Source organism: Muntiacus reevesi, chromosome 14, assembly GCF_963930625.1.
Source record: "Muntiacus reevesi chromosome 14, mMunRee1.1, whole genome shotgun sequence".
In the NCBI taxonomy this organism is placed as follows: Eukaryota; Metazoa; Chordata; class Mammalia; order Artiodactyla; family Cervidae; genus Muntiacus; species Muntiacus reevesi.
In genome coordinates, this window is record NC_089262.1 from 38,616,035 (window position 1) to 38,639,313 (window position 23,279).

Genomic DNA, 23,279 nt, shown 5'->3' on the forward strand with positions numbered 1-23,279 from the left:
AGTGCAAACTTGCATTCATCTCAATGAACAGTTGCAGAATTATGGTGAGCATGCTTGTATTCAGGACCCTATTCTTGGCTTTGATACCAAAAAAAAAAAAAAAAAAAAAGAATGCTATTTCTCCCTTTTAAAAAATGCCTTAAAAAATCTTGAGATCTCTCTGATTTGAAGAAAAGGATGAAGCCTAGCATTAGCCTAAATGCAAGATTAGCATTAGCAAAAAATGCAAGATTAAGTCAGTAGTCTCATTTAGATAGATGTAGCTAAGAATTGTTTTTGTATGTGCCCAGCACCACCCTTTTTTGGTACACCGTTTTTCACCAGTTCCAGTCGTGTGGGCTGCCCAAATCCACACCATGGAGCTCTGGGTCACGTGACTAAAGCTTGCCCAATCACAGTGCCCATATGCCTTGTCCTACTGATTGCTCTAAAGGTTAGTACCTCACCCACACTTGGCACACCTTGGATGCTTCCATTTTGGAATCTTGAGAAAAAGAGATTTGGGATTTGGGGCCTTTACAATTAGAAAGAAAGAAAATGGAGACAGGCAGTAGTCAAGCAAATAAAGTCAATCAGAGGTAAGAGGAAATGAGTGCCTAGGAGGAAGAGGACTTTAGTTACTTCATCTCTCAGTTCTGGTGGAACAAAATTGCCCTTTTGTTTCCAGTTATCTTTCCAAAATACCCCCTTTTCCCCCTTAAATCTTACTTTAAGTTAAAAAGGGTCCTGTCTAGTGAAACTGACAAGAATCCTTAATCAACAGGATACTTGTTCTCATGTAAATGTGTTACTACTTCTAATACTCTAGGTATCTCCTCTTAAATATTTCATGACTTCTACAAATAACTTTATTTAAACAAAACTTACATAAACTGAAATCTTCACTGAGAAGGCAAAGGCAATTTTAATTTTTGCTGAATAATCATAGAACCTGAATTAAGAAATATCCAGATTATAAACTGTGTATATTAGTGATGATATATTTAAATGGTGTCCATAACCGTGCTTGGAGCTTCCCAGGTGGCTCAAACGGTAAAGAATCTGCCTGCAACATGGGAGATCAGGGTTCAATCCCCGGATCAGAAGGATATCCTGGAGAAGGGAATGGCAACCCGCTCCAGTATTCTTGCCTGGAGAATTCCATGGACAGAGGAGCCTGGTGGGCTACAGTCCATGGGGTCACAAAAAGTCAGACATGACTGAAAGACTAACACACACACGTGCACACACACACACACACACACACACACGCCTGGTGGGCTACAGTCCATGGGGTCACAAAAAGTCAGACATGACTGAAAGACTAACACACACACGTGCGCGCGCGCACACACACACACACACACACACACACACACACACACACACACACACACACACACACACACACACACACACAAAACCTTGCTTGGATCCTGGCCCCAACTTGCAATATTATGTATTTTTCTCTCTCTACTTTTCAAATCAAACTCATTGACTTACTCCATCCCCTTGAAATCAGATTTTGCAGCCTCCTGGCTTTCCTCCAAAAGTCTTTCATTGTTTCACAAGCCATCCTTGTTTTCAATTCATCCTTCTTTATCCACTGTGTAAACTAGGTGGACCTGAATACTTAGAAAAAATCGAAAGCATTTGGTTGTTATTAGAGTAAGGATAGCTGACTCACACATGTAAAGCATTAAAGAAACCTTACAAATGTTTAAGTGACTTTTTTTCTGTTGTTGTTTGGGGCTGTGGGGCATTTAACCACATCCTGCCAAGCACACAACACGTGAGCGTCTCTCTTAATTACCAGGTATAGTTTTAGGCTAATAAAACAAACAAGGACAATATTTTTATTTTCTTTACCCAGTATTTTTATTGATTTATTTAAATGTAACATACTATACACTGTTCAGCCTTTTGGGAGGTAGGAGGAGGGAGGGAATCTATATCTTTATGAGGAGTCTCCTTGAAATCAACACTCAGATGGATACACATTTGTGACTGAAGCACCTTGACATGTAGCCAGGGTTCACACTTCCTACAGAGGCAGAGCTACCAAAATCATGATTAAAAAAACAAAAACAAAAACATTCAGGACTGGAGCCATTTTTCCTTCAGTAGCACAATCCAGCTGCAAAGGGGACCAGAATTCTATCTCAATATCAAGCAAAGATGCCATTTTAAATGCAGGAGAATCTCATTACTCTTTACCAAACTGTTTCTGTCTTTTTTTTTCTGTCCATGTGTGTATTCTGGGGGTGAGGCAGGGGAGAGGTAAAGGAGATGTTTTCTATTTTGGCTTCTGCAAGCTTTGATACATTTTGCTAGAAGCTGTTTTAGTGTTTTGAGTACCATGATGATGACTGTTTACACATAGTCTCTTGGTAATCTAAATGGCTATGTGAAATACGAATCCAGTTTGTGCCCTATTTGCTGTTACCATGGTCATCTAATACTATATTTGTCTCACCAAACATTTAATTTTGGTTGTGGGTGGTCCATGTTCATGTGTCAGGTGCAATTATTATTTTAAAATAAAACAACAAAGATAATCTAGATCTCATAGGAATGCATTACAGTATAGTTTTCAGACTCAGTTACCAATTAAATTTTAACATACAGATTCCAACCACAAAATTAAACATTTTTAGAATCCCATTTGTCAAAAAGCAAGTTGGAAGTCAAGTACCATAAAATGCAAGTTTAGCCATAAGCCAAAACATTCTGCCTCAAATGCATTTCCTTTGAAATTCCAACTTTTGTAAGGAATGAGAAAAATATGATCTTTAATGGAATTACTTTATGGGAAAGTTTCTTAATAAAGCTAATTTTTCAATAACAGATTAACTGGAAGTGTTGGTTAAGCATTGACACAATTAAGTTATTAGAGAAGATGATAAAACACCAGACTTGCTAGAGCTTAAACTTTAGTAAAAAGACACATTTAGTAAGTCTTTCCTTTGTACCAAAATACTGTGTCAAATAATAAAAATAAACAGACCTTTTCAAAACAAGAAATATTAAGATAAAACTGCAGTATCAATATAATCTTATAGTTATCACTTAAAGTATTTAGAACAAACAGTATTTTTCTACACTTTTAAAAATCACTACAGACACTGCAAATAAGGTTTAAGTATTTATTTAGTGGAATACAATGTGATGATGACTGGTACGCTTTTCTGTACTGTTTTCTATACCTGCTCTAACAAAATGAATTTCAATAAGATTACATTATGGAACCTTCCAAAGCTCTTTAAATTTACAGAAAATAAGTTTTATTTGGTTTTGTAAAGGCTAGATCATACCATTTGAACAAATTTCAGCATATAATTACACATATACCAGGATATATTTGCTCAGTTTAAGCCCCTGTCGGGGGTGGGGGGAGGGGAGGGTTGCACTTCATACCAAATTCCTTGATATTTCCTATGGGAGAGATACACTATGTGAGACCTGTAAAGTGGTGTTCTTATATAGGCAGACAGCCTCTTCATCATTTACCACTGTGACATATGGCAAAAAATCATTAGTAAATAATGAGCCTATGCTATTAAAATGTATTTGACAATTAATTTTATTTCTTTTACTATACTTTTGGAGGCCCACTGATTTATTAAAAGAGAAGAATTTGGCTTTTTGGTCTATTGCTTAGGAAAGGAAGCTTTAGGAGTGATGTATGTTTTTAAATGATGGCAGATATCTCTCACTCAGGCCATGTTGTAGTATTGTCATGTTTATTGTTGATGGTTCCTTATGGCAGAAGTGCAGATTAAGTCAACAGATAGCACATGGGGCACTCACACTCTTTTCCCAATTTTATCTCCTATTCTTGAAGTGTTTGCCAAGTTTTAAAAACACTTTGTCATGAATATGCATGTGGTGTGCTAAAGAAAAAGAAAAGGTAAAACAGAGAGCAGCTGCTGAGGATACTCTTTAAAACCCCAAAAGATATTTAACATCCTATTAAATAAATAACTTAGAAGGAAATAGAAAAGGATGAAGGCAGAATGCACAAGCATACCATTGCTATTTGTTTGGTTAGAACAGTTTTACACTACCATGTTTATATTTATCAATCCTATCCGATTCTTCCATGACGTCACTCGCAAAGCTCCTTTGGTTGTGCATATATGACCCAAGTGCTTTCCAGTAAATGCTTGCATGTCTTACTGCTCATTGAATCATTAGGCTTGAATGAGCAATGAGAGTCTCTGATATGAGTTCGTATTCCATAAATAACTTTCCCGAAGATCATTCAACAGATTGTTCCTTGTCCTTTAAGTTCTATCTCAGAGGAGAAAAGCAAAAACATAAACAAAAACTTAACCCCAAAAGAGCCACAATATTGTTCACTTGGGGATAAATTCCATCCATTTGATCTGCTTATATTGTGATCACAAGGCAGGATACAGAACTAATTAAGAGAACATCATATGTCAGTAGAGAGTACAAAAACCTTCAAAGGCTTCCTTTCTTTCAAGCAAGCAGACATTTGCAATGTGTCTTTGCCTTGTGAAGTACTGTCTTCATAAAGAACACCAACTACGCCTCATAAAGAGCCTTTGGTTCTACTGCATCTGCAGACATTGCCTTCTTCTATGAGTGTACCACCATAGGAAGAAAATGAGCTGAGGTGTTTTTCCTTCGTGTTTTCTGTCCTCTTCTAGGAGCTCCTTTTCCATTCAACGCCACATACATTTGCCTCCCATTGTGCTGCCAGTTAAAGGATGCATAGGTATTGTATCCATTTTCCTCTATCCTCTCCTTCAGCTTACAGTCATTATTAAATTCTTTCTGTAAGGGAAAAAGAAAATCTTTTATTCCTGTGGTGGTGACACTTGGTTCCATTTTACACAAATCATCCAGAGAACTCCACTTCCTCAGTTTTATTGTTTTTGTCATCTGTACATAAGTTGTGTGCTTAAACAAAACATCAACAACAGAAGAATAAAACGAAAAGACAAAACATTCTACACACAGTTTACTTTAATCGATCATCATAACCACATTTGGGGCCCTTTTAAGGAGCTGATGTGCTTTGAGTATGACATGTTTAAGTGCCTAGAATGATTATTAAGAAACAAGCATTCTAGTAACAATGTTTATGATGAACAAATAATAAAGAATGTTATTATCATCCTTTTTTTTTTTTTTCGGAGTAATAATTGAGGTTCCATGGGAAAAACAGAATTACAGGGAAAAGGTGGGCTTATCAAGTTGGCAAAGTTTATTTACCTATAAATCCACAATAAATATATATACATTGTTAAGAAAGCAGATCTGAAAACCATAATAGCTCTAGATAAACAAGAGGCCCTGGGAATGAGGGATATCCTTCTCTTTTCCAAATACCAGATTTTTCAATTTTGTAAATTATTCACAATTTTCCATAACTAGGAATTTTGACCAACTTTACTCTGAGGTTTAGAAATAGTTGAACAGTAGGACATGAGACAACCCTGCTTTGTGAATTTCTGTGTCAGAGAAACTACAAATCTGGTGACTAGCACAGCTTATATAGTATAAGTCTGAAGACTTGTAGCCATAGTCCACTTTATAGCCATAGTCTTTTGACTTCATTTCAAATGGCAAAGTTTTTTTAAGGGATGGGATCTTTTGTGATAAAGATTGATATCTCTTTCATTTCAGAAATCTGGATTGTAGAAATCCAGATTTTCTCTCAGGAGTGAATAGCAAAAAGGAGATACCTTACTAATCTCAAAACTCTGACTTCAGATATATTCCTTTTCCTTTATACACAAACTAAAGCAGTTAAAAAGGAACTGGGGCTTTTTTCCTTCTGGGGCTATCTTCTCTATGGAAACCAGGGGCATCTATCTATCTATATAAATATATCTGAAAACTATAGGCATCTTTTGGTTGAAGCCTCTACTGTGCAGTTCAGTATTTCTCACTTCGGGACTTTTGGAAATTTTGACTATGTGTATATCTAAATAATTCAGGTTTCTGCAGACTAGATCTGAATTTTGAACATTATCAGAACCATAATGAGCAGGTATAGTTTAATGTAATCAGTTTAAGCTTTGTTTTCTGGAATCTATCCTCTATGCTTCTCTTCTATAAAGAATATTTAAATGTAATGTTCAAGTGATGACTTATTTGGCTGAAAGTAAGAAGAAAATAAATTATTTAAGGTAATGATTTTAACATAACAAAAAATTATGCATTAGAGATGATCTGAATTCTTACTTTGAGTTTATTTTTTCTCTTAATTCATCCTAGTCTATCTGAAACTATATGGGTTTAAAAGCAAAGAGGATATTTTTACATGAGCAATTATATTTTTTCAATAAAGAAGGTATAGTTTAGAGACTATGGAAGAATTTATATTTGAAATGGAGCTATATATAAAAAAGTATGAATGGATGCTAAATTTATTTTTGCTTAAAAATTAATTTATAGAGAAACATTTCTGAAAGTCAATTACACTTGTATTAGACTCCTCATCTCTGGTGTTTAGACCACTGAATATTTAGATCATTGGTCAAATTTTTCTATCAGAATCTCTGGAGGAGACCTAGGAATCTATAGTTGTTCACAGCATTTAGGTGAATAATAAATATTAAAGGTTTTAAAAAAATCTAGGCTAGACCAAGATCTCAAAAGTAGAGTTTTGGTAGTTTAAAAAAGATTTTTAGATTTTCTCAGGATTACCTGGGAAATTTCTTCAGTTTTTAAACCATGCCCTATAAGTGCTTATTCTATATAATTCAGTTTTATAAACTATCATTATTTACTTAAGTCCATCAGTCAGGAGAAAACTCAATATACAATATAATACAATAGACACATTGATCAGAAGGCAAATAATGAAAATATAAGGGAGATATGTTTCCCAAAAGGGAATCAAGGAAAGTATTTAAGAGAATAGAATTTATAGAGCTGGTTTAATCAATCACTTTAGGCTTTTACCTAATTGCTATTTTCAAAAAGGCTATGGAATCAGTGGAAATTATCTGGAAAAAAAATACAGAGGGATTATTAGAGTTGTCACCTGATGAAAAGTGAAAATGAAAGTTAGTTGTTCAGTCATGTCTGACTCTTTGCAACGTTAGGGACTGTCACCCGCTGGGCTCTTCTGTCCATACAGAATTATATAGAATGTGTATTCATGAATAATTTTAGTAGCTCCTAGTCCTATTCTGCCCTGAATAAGACACTGAATTTTAGTAGATTTTTAATTTAGTTTTGAACAAGCCATACTGTTTTACTCTTCCTGGTGGTAATGCAAAATAGAAAAAACAGTGCACAATGGTTAGAGAAAGAGCTCATTTCTGAGTCAGGCTAAAAGTGGAGTGTGTTAGCTGTGATGGGTTGAACTACTTGGAGAGGTGGTTTATGCGTTGTACTATCTTTTATTGTATGATTCCGAGGACTGAAAGTGGGACAAGGCGAGCCTTGTCCTCTCAAATTTCACAATCTACTCTGAGAAGACAGTCAACAACAAGCACATTATTGAGAGAAATATCTGATAAATGCCGTTGGAGATCATTAAAATGGTATGATGTGATAGAAAGCAACTGGGCATCTACGTTAGAAATAGAGAATGAAATAAGTCACAGGTCTTAGAGCTCAAGAAGAGGCATAGACTCAGGGCATGAGCTGTGTTGGAACAGAAGAAAAAGTAGGGGGATGGAAGGAAAAGTATTAAACACTTTTATGACATTTGAGAGTTATCCATTTTTCCTTGATGTCACCTTTTTAAAGAAGTATACTTTATCAATTAAAAATCATTTCAATCTTTTATTGCAATTAAGAGTTTTACATTTCTCTCTCAATCTCAATTTTTATTAGGTTTCACTTTAAAGCATTGGTTTTGACTGTGTATTAGTAAGTCTTCAAAGAATATACACCTGGACCTCTCGCTCAGTAATTCTCATATAATAGATTAAGGAGGAAAGGGACCTCTGCATGTTTATTGAAAAGAAAAACAAGAATATCTCCAAAGTGGTTAAGCTATGAACTCCCAAATGGAGCCACAGTTTTAAATGGTCCATTAGTCTTCTAGGTTCAGTAGTAGAGTTACATACAATGGAAAAATTTAACTAAAATTTTTCTGACCCATTCACCCAAAAAGCATTTACTCTAATCAAAGAAATTGACCCAAAGTATGTCTGATTCTCCAATTATAAGTGGGTTTTACAGGAATCAAATACAAAGCTATTGTATATCCAGACCAATGACAGGGCCGATTTCCAATGATTCTCAAATTGTGGGTACCAATTGGTAAAAACCTGGAAACTCGTGAGAAATGCAAAGTCTTACAGACTTAACTGAATCAGAAAATCTGGAAATGTGTTTCAACAAATCCACCAGGTGATTCTGACACTCAAGTTTGAGAGCTGCTGGCCCTAGGCAGGCACTGGAGTCATCCTTATACTAATCAACAAAATAAGTTTATTTACACATTTTAAAGTGATATTCCCTGACACTTGCTATGGACCACAGGGGTGTATGTACCCAAAGCACTGGCTGGGTATCAGCTCCATCAGTGAATTAATAATTATTGTTCAGATAAATAAAATTCTGAAGTTGACTGAACAGAACAGAAAATTATGAATTTCTTGATGTGTCTCCCCATTTCAGATTTTAACAGAATACAAAACATTTATGCCCCTGTTTTATCTCTGGCTATAACACACAAACATACATAGCATGTGGTTTTCGGCTCTATCCAAGATCTTTATTTTCACTGATTCTTCAAGATGTCTGCAGCAACCACGGCAGTTTGGCCAAATGCTTCCGTGAGAGTCTGACTGGTTAGCTCAGAATATTAGCATTCAAAGCTTTGACTGATATGAATGCCAGCAACTGCCTGTGTGGTAGACTAATGAGTGAACAACAGAGGAGATTATAGAGTTGGAAGAGCTGCCTTGCCAGCCCTTGAAACTCTTGGTGACCAGCCCTCTGTGGTTCTATTTACTAGCACTAGAATGATAACAAAGCTATTTAATGTCTGAGGAAACATTGCAAAACTCTGGTAATAATTTACTGACCTGGATTTTTCAATTAGAAGCAGAATACTTACGGAACCATAGAGTTTCCCCTTCTTGTTCATGGCTAAATAATAGTTGCTGTTAATGGCCTTCACGGCAACAACTCCGATCTCCACTGAAGTTATCTCCAGGATACCTACAACATACAATTTCAAAAGGCTGAACTTGAAGAGTCACATATACTTAACTGAAAGAAATAAAGGTCAGAAGAAGCTATTGTTCATTTTTAATGGTTCCCAAGTCAAAAAGATGGGGGGGGGGGAGCGAAACACACCTTTTCCACTTTGCCTAAAAACATAGTCACTATGTGGGAAAAAAATAGTCTTTAAATGAATTCCCCTGCATTTTACTCTGAGCATATAGGGGCAAATATTGTTTTAATTAAAATACTTCCTTTGCTAACTCTGCATTTTCAACCCTATAAATATTGAAACAACTCTACTCATCTCAGCCTAGATTTCACAAAAAAATTATCAGAGCACACATCTGTACTATGGTATTAAACTAAATCTATAGCATATGTCAATAATATGTCAGATTTACTTCAATCTGTAGAAACACTGGTAAACTATTTCTTCTTTGTAGGGCTCAGATAAACTAAATCTCTTGGCTGCATTTAACTGATAAATTTGTTTTTGGCAAATGTGTTGACATTCTAAAATACAGAGAGACTAATCCCAATGTCCACATTGTCTTTAAAATAGCAGAATTACTAGTCTGGGTTGGGAGAGAATCCATCAATACTTTTGAAAGTTTTAGTTTCTTTTTTTCTTAGAAAGAAAAACTAAGGGGGCTGGAAAGTGATAGGTAAGAGATCTTTTCTCCTAATACACAAGTTTTGGTTAGTGCATTTAAAGATAATTTTCTCTGAAAAGTTGGTAGGTAAGCTATCTACTTAAAATGTCGCCCTAGCTTAGGTAAAGGGACCTCAGGTACTATACCTGCTTCTTATTTTTGAACTCTTGGGAAAGCTGTCTCAGGGAAGAGAAGTACACTGTGATTAGCAAAGGCCTCTGAATCCAGACTGCGTCTGAAGCCTGGCTTTGCAGTTACCAGTGAATGGGCACAGGAGAAGTCACTGAACTGCCTACGCCTCAATTCCATTTGTAAAATGAGCAACATATTAGCACCTCCCTTCTAGTTTTATGAGGATTAAATGAGAGTACATATAAAACAATTAGACATTGCCTAGAGCTCAGTGCCTTCTTTATTATTATGAGAGGAAAGTTTTCCTCTAACAGTCACAGAGTTTGAAACTTCTTCTTCAACAGGCTATGTAAATCCTGAGTAAGACATACAAATTCCCACTAGCTTAGCCCATAAAATCAGAAAGCTGATTAAGTTAGCATTTATCCTGTACTTCCTATCATTAGAAACACCATCCTAAATGTGGTCAACATATTGTGTGCTTATATTTTTCCAAAAAAGAAAGAGTGTCCTTCAAACACAGACACCTTTTTTTCTTTCTTCTGACAAGCCATGCTAGCCATGTTACGGCTAGTAGAAGGGCTATCATGCCCCAGAGCAAAGCTGACGTCACTAGAGGGACTTGGGCCAGACTACCTGCCATGGTCCATTCTGTTCTTATATCCTATAGGAAGCCTGCGACCTAACACAGCACACCTCCTCATTAACAGGGTGAGACAGATCTCTTCTGGCAAGCTCAAACAAGGGAAGAGTGTGAAGAGTGAGGGAGACAGTATCCGTACTTTTGTTCTGTTTTGTTTTATTGAAGTGTAGTTGATTTACAATGTCATGATATCTTCAGGTATTCAGCAAAGATATTCATATACATATGGTGTTGCAAAGAGTCAGATACGACTTAGCAACTGAACAACAACAATATATGTGCATATATATGTGTGTGTGTGTTTCAGATTCTTTGCTATTATAGGCTATTTTGGGCTTCCCTAGTAGCTCAGACAGTAAAGAATCTGCCTGCAATGCAGGAGACCCGGGTTTGGGACGATGCCCTGGAGAAGGAAATAATTACACATGTACGTGGGTGTCTTTCAGTTTCTTTTCCATTATAAGTTATTACAAGATATTAAATCAGTATCTGTGTTTTTGATATCCCATTCCCTATGCTAGTAGTTGTCCTCAAGGGACAAGCACATACATTTATTTGCACATGTTAAAAAGTACTTTTTTCTACTTCATTTCTTTAATTTTCACAGTGGTCATCTGAGGTAGGATTATTCTCAATTACAGATGAAAAATTGGATGATGATACTGAGGTTTTATAACTCATACACAAGGTGAGAAAATGACATAGGTCAATTATGAGGGACCCAACACCTATGTCCTCTCACTTTCAGATTGTTTTCATCTCTGTCTCTGACTGTGTTGCCTCTCCATCATATTTCTTGCTTCTTTCTTGTTTCTACAAGGGAATTCTGCTGCAAAACCAACTGACAAAATGACTCATCAAGATATCCGTCTTTAACAACTTAATAATGTGCTTTTCCTCCCAAAGGATTTGGCATGCCATGGAGGATGATGTCTGAGTGTCAGGGAAGGAAATCTAATATGCTTTATTTATGTCACAAGCAGAGGATATAGAACAAGGCAATGATAGGAATCTGGGGCAAATATATAGGCTGCTATTTGTTTTACCTGCCAAAAAAGGCAAGTAAGTACTGTCAGTAAATTATACAATAAGCCCTATGTATGCTTTTTAACTGGAAATTGCTAGAATGAAAAAGGTTGATTTCAGCAAAGAATTAAAGTTTTTAAATGAGAACAAGTAGAGTTAAACTATAGTAACAGACTGAGTTGGCAAAAGCAAAACTGTTCTGGTGAAATAAATGTTGGCAAATCCTCGACTGATTATTTCTGAGTGCACTGCACATGGTAGATTGTATTTATGCTCAGAAACTCTTTGGTTTCTTTTTGTTTTGCACAAGATAGAAACACAATATTCAAAGAATTCACCAATCAGCTAACCATTTTTCTTACTCTATAATCAGTTAGGGCTAGCTTGAAAACCTTCAGTATGCTTCAAAATACAAAGAAGACCTGGATGATTTAAGTTCTTTTGAGTTCTGAAAATAAACTTTTGGATACATCATATATCAGTAAGTCAGAATTCAATAATTTTGTGGGTAAAGGGCAGTTCAGTTCAGTTCAGTTGCTCAGTCATGTTCAACTCTTTGTGACCCCATGGACTGTAGCATGCCAAGCTTCCCTGTCCACCACCAATTCCCAGAGTTTACTCAAACTCATGTCCATTGAGTTATAACAGGAAAAGGAAAGTAAATGTGATTTATTAATAACAGAATGGATACATACAAGGGGGCAGTGAAATGCAAAAAATGGATGCAAAATCTGATTATCCTCTCCTGGATAAACAGAATTTGCATATAGAAATCAATCCTGGAGATTATTTGAGTAAATTAATTCGGCTAGAACATTCAGTTCAGTTCAGTCACTCAGTCCTGTCCGACTCTTTGCGACCCCATGGACTGTATCACTCCAGGCTTCCCTGTCCATCACTAATTCCTGGAGCTTGCTCAAACTCATGTCCATCGAATTGGTGATGCCATCCAACCATCTTATCCTCTGCTAGCATGTACGAAGCACCCATGTGCAGGGCTTGTGATAGCTGTCACTATGGAGGATGAAAAGACAGATGAGACACAATCTTTCCCTGCAAGGAGTTTTAAAACCGATTAGGATAAAGACAGGAAAAATTTAAGTAATTACAACACAAAGTAAATATGTTAAGTGCTCTATTAGAGATAAAATATGCTGCCATGGCTTCTAGTAAAGAAGTCATCCTGAAGAAGATGGTTGGTATTTGAGATGAACCTTTTGGGGGTAGGATTTTAATAGGTGGGAACTGAGAAGTTTATGGGAACATTTTAGGGGAGAAAAGTGAATGAGTGATGAAAGGCATGGAGGAGCGGAAAGAGTTCGACGTATACCTGAGCCGCTGTGGGCTCTCCCCACTGATTGCACTTTGTGGGGGACCCTCAGTACATGTAAGGGTTCTGCCTGAGTAGAAGAGATGCTCTCCTGGATGAGGAATGGACTTTTCAAAAAAATGATTTGTGAAACATGGAAGCAGCTCAATAAATGTCACAGACTTGTGAATTCAGAATTAGTCAAGTATAATTTTTTTCTAAACATTTTAACACAAAATAGATTATAATGCTGTGTATGTAGTTTGATAGTTTTAGTCAGGGTGCTGAAACACGTCATGATTAGTATGTTACACAAATCATATCCTCTCTAAGCTAAATCTGTCTCTTTCCCATGAACTGTTCAGTGGCCCAGACAGATCTATTATATCCTACTAAAGAAAGAACTATAGACCTCCTTGGCCTGATATCACATTTATACTGTATATCTCTGAGATTATGGGCCACACCCAATAGCATGGGCGTAACTGGCTTCAAATATCGTATTCAGTTTAGGATCAGTCTGGGTCTACCTCCTTAATGGTGTATCTTTCTCAAAGAATCAGCAGTCATAGTGATCTTTTTAAAAAAGTTATTAGAAAGTATATAGTTCATAATATATGTTTAATATATATTTATTGAATGAATAAATCATAAGTGGTTAGTCCAGTACTGGCTGAGTAGAGAAAAACTGGGTATTTATTAAATATATTTCTTCTTTGACAGTGACCTTTGTAAAATCTTGAGATGAATTAGTAATTTCATATCCAAATAAAATGAAAATAAAAGTTAGAGGATGTGCCAAAATGTATTCTCCACAGGAAAAGTTGGCAAATTATAAAGTATAAATGTTTAATATTACTTTCAGGCAAATGATAACAAAGTCAACAATAAAGGTTTTTTTTAATCTGTTTAGATAGTTCTCTCCATATTCTAGCAAACACTTGACTATTAGATTTCAAAAGTATTTTAGAGACGCATACCATTTAGTCTGCACAAAGGGATTCACTTCCATATAGAATAATTTTCTTGATAACTAAAGTTTTCTTGGTAACTTTGTTAAAAAAATAACTTGGCCCCTATATCTTCATGGTCTTTCATTTCCTTCTTCATATATGGAGATTGTGTGTGTGTGTGTGTGTTTGTGTGTGTATGCGTGCATACTCAGTCTTGTCTGATTTTTTGAGACCCTGTGGACTGTAGCCTGCCAGGCTCCTCTTGCCATGCCCTTCTCCAGGGGATCTTTCTGACCCAGGGATTGAACCTGCGTCTTTTACGTCTCCTGCATTGGCAGGCAGGTTCTTTACCACTAGTGCCATGCCAGGCAGTGACTATTGGATAGATATTTACTGTCTGCTGAGTCAGAATGGTGTGAAGTTAACTAGTTTTCTATACCTGTAGTTCTAAAACTTGAGGATATGCACCAGAATCATTTGGAAGTCTTGTTTAAACACAGATGTTTTGGATTTTTGATTTGGTAGATCTGGGGTAGGACCAGAAAATTTAAATTTCTAGCAATTTCCCAGGCAGTGCTGATTTTGCTTGTCCCAGGACCACACAGTGTTGTATATACTACATTCAGAGACAGAGCAGGACTCTGATATTAAAAAAAAAAAAAAAAAGCACTGATAGAAACACACGCAGAGAAACAAAATCACAAAATAATGGTAACAACTTAATGTCAAAGCAAATTATTAAAGAATGTGGAAAGAAGCACTGGGTTTTTCTTTTGCTTGTTTTTTATAGGTGTGAGATTCAATGTCTGCATAAGTGAGATAATGTAGATTTAGAGTTTACAAACAAATATAGTATACTGTTGTCTGTGGTCAGTTCTTTGAAGACTTACAATAATGTTGTTAGCAGAATCTTTATTTTCTTCTCCTCAATAAGGGTATGGAATGCTGGTGGAAACTTAAGTGCCTTCAACTATTCCTAAAGAAGTATTTTATAGGCATTTTCATAGGGTAATTGTAGTGGCATTGGACACTCTAAGAATTAAATGATTGTTTCGTTCCCTTAAAATTGTGCTGATGGCCATGAAATTGTTACAGATCTGTAGGGATCCCCTTGATCTCCCACCCTCTAGAACAATCTCACTACCTTTAAAGGGATGATACCAGAGTGGGCTGCTCATTGATCTAAAGCTGGTCCCCCTTGTACTATTATAGACTCTGACTGCCTTTTCAGCATAATGCAATAGAGATATTTAGTTTCTCTATCAGCCACAGTTCTTTCAGATACCCTTGACATTCTTTTAGAATTGCACACAGAAACAGGACCTACATTAGCAGAAAATCCTTACCATCCCTATATAATATAATGAGATATACCTTTGCCAATTTGCTACAACACACAATGACCTTTTACATTCTCATCTGGTACTTCAAGTCAGAGGTTAAACTCGGTGACTAGCTTGGTCTGATTGATGAGTATGGTGGCAAATTCTAAAACATTTCTCAATTTAAAGCTATATTTTAATTGACTTATGCTGTAATTTAACCACTACCACTGACCTAACATTAAAACTATCAGAAACAATACAATCCAGAGACTTTATTCCCTAGTTATAAACAAATGTTAAAGTGTGTTCAAGATTCATCTCATTATGGTATTTTTATTACAAATGAAATATGACTCTGAAGTTTTCCATATTGATCATAAGTCAATAAATATTTGCAGATGACCATCTAATGTGGCTCTTCATGACACTGTGCTAGATCAATAGATTTAGTAAACTTAATATTTTCTAAGTTTTTTCCTCACTAGCAGAGTTTTTTTGGTTGTTCTTTTAACTTTATTGAACTGTATCAGGACATAGATAATTATTAATATTGTGTGTTTTCAGATATTACCTTCTGTGTTCTTAGGATAGATCTATATTGAGATAAATCACATGTTTCTAAGGATAAGAATTTATTTCAAATTCCTGAGTATTGTACATAGTAAGTACTGATATAAATTTAACTAACTGCAATATGAGGAAAAATAGTAAGCCTAGTAAGCCTAATTTTGCATGAAATAAAGACCTAGAAAAGCTTGTGTGCCCCTTGCTCTACTTCCAACTGCCAGTAATCCTGAAAAAAGAACAGTGAACCTCTTACATGTTTGAGTCATTTGCTGTGACCTAAGATAATTGACATTGGATCCCATTTTACAATGGAATAAATGGTGGGAAATAGCATAAAACAGAAAGAGTTTAGAAAGGGAGGCTGAAGGTACTCTCAGGAAAATCCAGCACAATTCATTTGATTGGTAGGTAATAAGGCCATAATAAGGCAAAGAGTAAATATGGAAAATATTTCTTCTTGAAAGGTAAACTTTATTTCTCTGTCAGAGAATATATATAAAGTTTTATAAAACTATTTATTTTTTTCATTTTTCCCATTTCCTTTAGTAAACTAATTCTTCCAAAAAAAAAAATTCTAAAGTGTTAGAATTCCTGATTTCTTGCCTGGGCTTACAATCACAGCCTACTTTGTCCCTACTCTATCATATCTCATACATTTCACATTTAGGGGAAAAGCCCGAGGGAAACCTCATGTGGTTTATGTCTCTGCACTGAGCATTGGAGGGAAGGAAAGTCTGTCATTCTATATAGAAATGTTGGTCTAAGTACTAACCATATTAAAATAAAGGACAACCCTGCAATCTTACTACTGCTGGATAAATCTATAGACAATGCAAAATAATACTAGAAACATGTTATGTACTAGAAAAGGCCAGCCAACTCCTTAAATTAGATCTACTATGATAAAGAGGCTTTGGTAAGCATATCAAAGGTGTTATTCCCTTCTCCCAGCCCTCACATGAATTGTCATAGATTATTTTGAGAAATATTTTTGGTTCAAACAAAACTTCTGATTAGTTTAAAGATTTTAAAGCCTCAAAACTGGCTAAAATTGCTAAATAAGAAAGCTTCATGTCATTTATTTTTGTGAGGAAAGTTCAGGTCATTTAAGGCTTAAGAAAAAGCTAGGTCTTAGTAAATTGTGGAGTCGGAGAGGAGCTTGATGAAATCTAGAGATTGTCTGGTTTATCTCTTTCCCTTCTGTAATAGATGACACCAGGGGACATAGGGATATCCAGGGACTTATCCAAGCACCTCTAAAAGATTACTTAGAGCCTGAAATAAATAGTTAGTACATGTTCTTTCTACTACAACATGAGGCTCCTATAAACATTAAAAACTGTTGGCAGCCAGGCAAAAGTTTTCAATCTACTTAATGTTTTATAGACTAATTTATCTTGCTCATTACACAGAAACAATTCATTCTAGTTGAGCTTGACCGCTGCATTTTATTAATAAAGTAAGAAAAAATTTAAAAGCCAACATAAAGGATTAGAAGAATTGTTCCATGATATACTTTGCTAAAGGATGACCATGTCAATATAATTACTCTAAAGTTATTCCTATAAAATGTCTATCACATTTACTAAATTGAAATAATTTTTTTAAATACAACTAAATGTAATATCTAAATATCTTTTTCCCTCAATTTAATGAAAAGAATAAAATGGGTTAGTAGAGCACATCTTAATGTTGGATTTCTAGTAAGAAACAGTCTGACTTGATGCATTGAAGTGTTCACAAACTAGCTAAGAATAAATAGCCCTGAGTAGCTTAAGCTACTTACTGTACAACAAGTTTTAGAGTTCAAGCTCATGGCTCACTTTGAACACGTATTTTGTAAATTAATAAAGCTTTTGCATGATATGGAATAGTATATAATGTTTCTTTATTCTTTCAAAGATTCTTCCCATAGTTACTTAGATAGTTGATAGTTATAATAGTAAGAAATACAAACATGACTGTTTAGTATATACATTTTTATTTGATTATGCAAAAAACATTTTACCTATTTATATATACTTGTCAAATTAAAACATTGATTCATTTGCCATATATAAAATTATGCATTTCTGTAACTCATCATATTGCAATAAAGAATTCTGGCTTCTGCTGAAAAGGGAAAGTTTAACTAAGATACTCAGGGAAGGTCATGGTTCTCTGGACTTTGACCAAAAGGACTGATTGTTTTTTTGGTCATATACTAAGGTGGTGGAGGTGGTGGTGGTTTAGTCGCCAAGTCGTGTGCGACTCCTGCGACCCCATGGACTGTAGCCTGCCAGGCTCCTCTGTCCATGGGATTCTCCAGGCAAGAATACTGGAGTGGATTGCTAATTCCTTCTCCATGTACTAAGGTAGAAGTGATTTTATCTCCAAAGTTCATGAAAATGCCCTGTTATTTTCCACACAACTGATAAAGAAAACGGGTCTCTCTCAGGTTGGAAAGAGAGGAAGATGGTGTCACACGTTCATTTCTAGTCACTAGTAATGCACACAGCCAGTATTTTGCAGGGTACATTGGAAGGAATACTTTCATAGAAATTAACATAAGGGCTTTCCTTGGTACTTAAAAAGAGTATTTTGAGACAGTATAAAAATAAAAATGAGCATAAAAGTCAGACAGAACATGGGAAAAGCAACATTGGGCTAGGAAGAGATGTTTTTAGAACAGATATACCTTAACCAAGTTGAGGAGTAGATTATTACTCCTTTAGTGAGATGCATCTGATAATTGATATTAGAACCCAACATATATCCTTTATTATTCTTTGTATTTATACATGGAAAATGAAATATTATGTAAGGATTTTTAAACTCTACTTTTATTGTTTCACTGTCTTAAGTTAACAGACTATCTATAAAGGTATTACTAGACAGGATAAATTTTACCTGACGCATGATTTATGTTTTCCCATGGCTGACAAAGACCAGGGATTATCTTAATATATATCTTATTTTAAAACCAATGCTTAAATTAGTTTAAAATAGTATACTTTTGAGAAGGAACACACACCCTTTAAATGAAAACACTATCTGATCCAAGTTTGAAAGTGAAAACTGTCAGATAAGAGAACATAAGTGTAGGTGCTGGTCCCAAATAATCAGCAGGACCTTGTAAGAGAGTTTTAAAAAATGTCGAGAGGCAAATAAGTGAACTAATATATAATGTGTGTATGTATAATATATATGCATTTCAGACAAGTGTTGTTTCATAATCATCTTCATACAAATCTTAGTAAATCGTTCTGAATGAAGCACACTGAATGTTCAGTATTTAAGTGCAGATGATAGATTATAACTACTATGCACTTAAGTTTTCATGCATATAAGATATGCTTTCTTGTATCCAGTTTATAGGGGACAAAAAAAGAGAAAAAATCAAAACTAAAAGTTAATAGAGAAAAACCACAAAATTAAAATTATTGTAATGACTTGATTTTGTATATCTTGCATTAAAATACATATCCAAACCATGCTAATTGCAAGTAGCTCATTTTATTCAATTGAATTTTATCCCAAATTGTTAAAGCCTTTAAAAAATTGGAAAAAATATTCAAGTAAAAGTTAACTTAAACTTCTTTGTAGGGACTTCCCTGGTGGTCCAATTGTTAAGACTCTGCATTGCCAATGCAGGGAGCATGGGTTCGGTCTCTGGTTAGGGAACTAAGATTTGATATGCTGCAAGGAGTGGCCAAAACTTGAAAAAAATAAATTAGGGGTACACTAAAAAAAACAAACAAACCTTCTTTGTATATCCTTCAGTTCAGCTAGATAAAATTCCATATATTATAGTTTGAAGAACTGTTTCTACTTGATGTTTATTTGTTGAAATCTGAAAGCATTTCCCCAAAATAAAGACTCATGATATTATTTAATTCATATACTCAACTGCAAGGAAGCATTTGAATGGATTTGCTCATTTCTGACTAGCTTGTTTTGTCAAATAATTATCAAATTCAACAGAAATAAAATAATTTATAAAATTTATGGTGAGTAGAATTTTAGTGCATGGATATAGGTAGAGAAAAACAGAAGCTTAAAAAGACAATACAAATTTGAAAATAATTAGTCAAATTGTCATCAGACTGGCAAAACACATTTAGGTAAAGTGGTTGGTTGTTATTTAAGCAAGTCAGGTTAATAAATTACTGGAAACATCTATAAAGAATGATCAACATTCAACATTTTCATACCATTCAAATTTTATAAATGTTTCTTCTCCCTCTAATTCAAGAAGGTCAGAAAAAATAACATGATTGTAATATAATTTGATTTAGTACAAACACTGAAATATTTCGCTGTATATTATTCTTGGGAAAAATTCAAAGTAAACCTTGTTTATTCGTTTCCATATAAGAATTTTTACAAATCATGTCCAAATAGATGTCAAATTTAGAGTCGTGATTTATGAGGGCATATATTTGATGCTTCTATATTTTACCAAAACAGACTCAGAAATTCAAGTGCATGAGAGGATATACATTTCATAGTAATGGTTATTTAATAGATAAATGAATAGAAATGTATATCTATCTTATATAAATAAATCAGTTAGAAAAACAATTTTTTAAATTTTTTAAATTTAAAAAACTAAAAACTAGCCATGCCCTTAAAAAGCTTGAAAATTTTGATTAAACTATGGCAGAACATGGAAATGGAACTCAGGATTATAACTCTCTTAGGAAATTTTCACATATGGATAGGTTACAGTCACCATGGAACTGAACTTATTTCTTTCTGGATTTTGATACAAGGACTAGGCATGTCAAGGAGAAATTCAGTATGCAGATGAGACCTATGTAATCCTATGAAAATCACATCGACAAGTATTTGATGTTTTCTGTGTATGAAAGCCATCTATTGAACATAAAAAAGAACCACTGTCAAGAGTAAAATGGAATCCGAAGCCTAAATTGTTCTGCTCAATCTTTTCTTACTAAATTTTATTTGCTTCAATCACAGCAAAGCCAAAGATTTCTCTGTTTTCTTTCCCTCCATGGGTGTAGAATCATGGGAACCTATTTAAAAGTTAAAAAAAAAAAAGAAGTCCTTTTACCACAAAGTCCAATATCTCAGTCCATAACCTGGATGTTTTTTTTTTAACCTCAAAAACTTGGTCAAGGATGTTAAGGAAATGAGGTCTGCTACAAATGTCCAAATATAAACAATTGCTTGCTGACTCTAAAACCCTGGGTGTTTTCATCTTGAATGCCTAACAGCCTTCTGGCTGGCGTGATAGGAGATCCTATCTTTATTCTTCCAGCCAACAAAAAGCCGTCTCATCCCTCTTTGCTTCTCCGTCAACACTTGAAGTCTGAAGTTTGACAAAGTCTTTGTGTTGAGGGCTAAAAGCTACTGAGAAGAGTACAACCATTTCATGCCCTTCCTCTTTCATCATCATCAGCTCCTCTTTTTATTGTTTCTGTAACCTGCCAGTTGACAAAAACAGCCGCTAATCATTATGTTTGTGGTTCTAGGCTATGTGATCTAATTGCATAGACTTGTGCCACATGTCTTGTCCTGTTACACAAACTTGATTTTCAAAAATGAGAGTTTCAGAGACATTTTCTTAGCTGTCTTCCCACTCACAAACTTCAAGGGATATACATACTATGATGTTAAATGGCTATCTTGAAAATTATTTTCATGGTTTTTTTCTTTCACCTTCATTCAACCCCTCCAAAAATATTGGCAACCCTGTAGAGTGAGCAGTGTACTATTCTTTGGAATCTGATAGTTTTCTTTTTTCAGTTGCCCTTGTTAGCTAATTACAATGTAAGGTAATCACATGAAAAGTCAGAGATATTTTTTTTTTTTTTTTTTTTTTTAATATTATTTTATTAGTTGGAGGCTTTTGACCTTTAAATTGAAGCAAAATATCTGAGACACTAAGTTTTTTGGTAGAAAAGATTTTCTGGCCAATTTATTATAGGCAGAAAAATATATTTTATATACATATATATCAGTTACTTGCTTTGCAAAATATTTTTCCACACATATTCTTTACATTTCATTTATTTCTTAACTACAACCTGAACATTTCACCTGTGCTAATAAATAATTTTTAAAAGTCTAAAAAGGAAAAAAACACACATAAGGAAAATTATTTCCAGTATATTTTTATCCAGAATAACGTGACATATTTGAGGAATTGATATTATTGATGATTTTGTTCTCTCTGTTGGCAAATAAGTGCACCAGATTGACTTCTTATATGATTTGGACCGTATCTAATTTTCATTGTTTGTTGAAGCAGATCTCTTTCTAATTGACTGACACATTTTGATAACTGGCTTTTACCTTGATATCACTGTCTTCTACTTTGACACTACCAATCTAAACCAATACCCATAACCAATGATAATTCAAATGAAAAATATCACAAAATGAGCATGTACCCAATATCAGAAACATTTGCTTTGACATTTATGGCTCAGACCTTCTAAGTAGTTCTGGCAAACTTACCATCCAGTAGTCTCCAACACAAAACAGCTGTTTTAGGTGGCAAAATCTTGTCAAGTTAAAGCACCCAGCTCCTAAGAATGAATAATTGGCAAGATCTTGTTCCAATTCATCTTTAGTCTCTACTGAATCTGGACAAACAACTGTAAATTTGCACCAAATTCCTCTTCCTAAACTGGGCAGCCTGGCTTCCCACGGAGACAGAGAGTTCCAGAGCACTAGTGTCCCTAGGGTCACTGTCAGTACAAAGCTAGTCCAGGATAAGCCACATTAATAGAAGTTTCCTCTTGTCATTCTTAAGGTTTTTTGTTTTTTTATATATATTTATGAGCTCATCCATAGGAGTTGAATGTTTCACATTTTTTTTGCTCCTTCAATATTTATCTGATACTTATTAAAAAATGTAAGGTGCTTCACCCTTTAGTAAACTTTTCAACATTTCCCAGAATATTGGATTTTCAAAAGAAAGTTGGCTAAAAAAGCATTATAAACAAGGTGAAAGCAGACACTGGTTAGTTGATACTTCTCTTTCTCAACATATGGCTTATGTTACAACTGAACACGTCCCCAGCTTTTATCTCTGGGAGTTGTGAAGTTGACTGCTTATAAGGTCTCACTGTCTAATTAATCCTTACTTAAAATTCACCTAATGTAAGTCTAACATGCATAGGAAGTTGGTTTCTGTTAGTTGTTACACCTTTCACCCTACTACACATCTGGGAAATATTCACTTAAAGATCAGGTCCAAGCCTTTTGGCATTAAGTACCTCAAAACATTAAGATATCACCAGCAATTTGCCTCTGCTTCAGAAAATTAAAAGCATATTTGAGATATAAACATGAGTATGCCACTAATATTACTGGCAATAATTGAAGGCTATTATTTTATTATAATGTGAAAAAGGATATTCTCAGATAAAGTAGGTAAAGTAAATGTAAATGGTAATATTAACCTCCTAAAATAATTGCATATATATTTTAATATGAATACTAAAATATAGTCTAATAAATGGTACTGATTTTATTTAGTAGTATAAAACTACTACTATATATAGTATATAT

The 23,279-nt window shown here is 34.7% G+C and overlaps 1 protein-coding gene across 1 annotated transcript in view; it reads right to left on the minus strand.

Annotated features, from left to right (window-relative positions):
- Positions 1-1,832: 1,832 nt before the first annotated feature.
- Positions 1,833-23,279, minus strand: part of FGF10 (fibroblast growth factor 10) — an 89,765-nt gene continuing 68,318 nt past the window's right edge. Inside the window, exons 2-3 of the mRNA XM_065905460.1 lie at positions 9,038-9,141; positions 1,833-4,782 (exon numbers count right to left, since the gene is read on the minus strand). Of these exons, the coding sequence (XP_065761532.1) occupies positions 4,585-4,782; positions 9,038-9,141 (302 nt within the window). The 3' untranslated portion in view covers positions 1,833-4,584. The remainder of the gene's footprint in view (positions 4,783-9,037; positions 9,142-23,279) is intronic.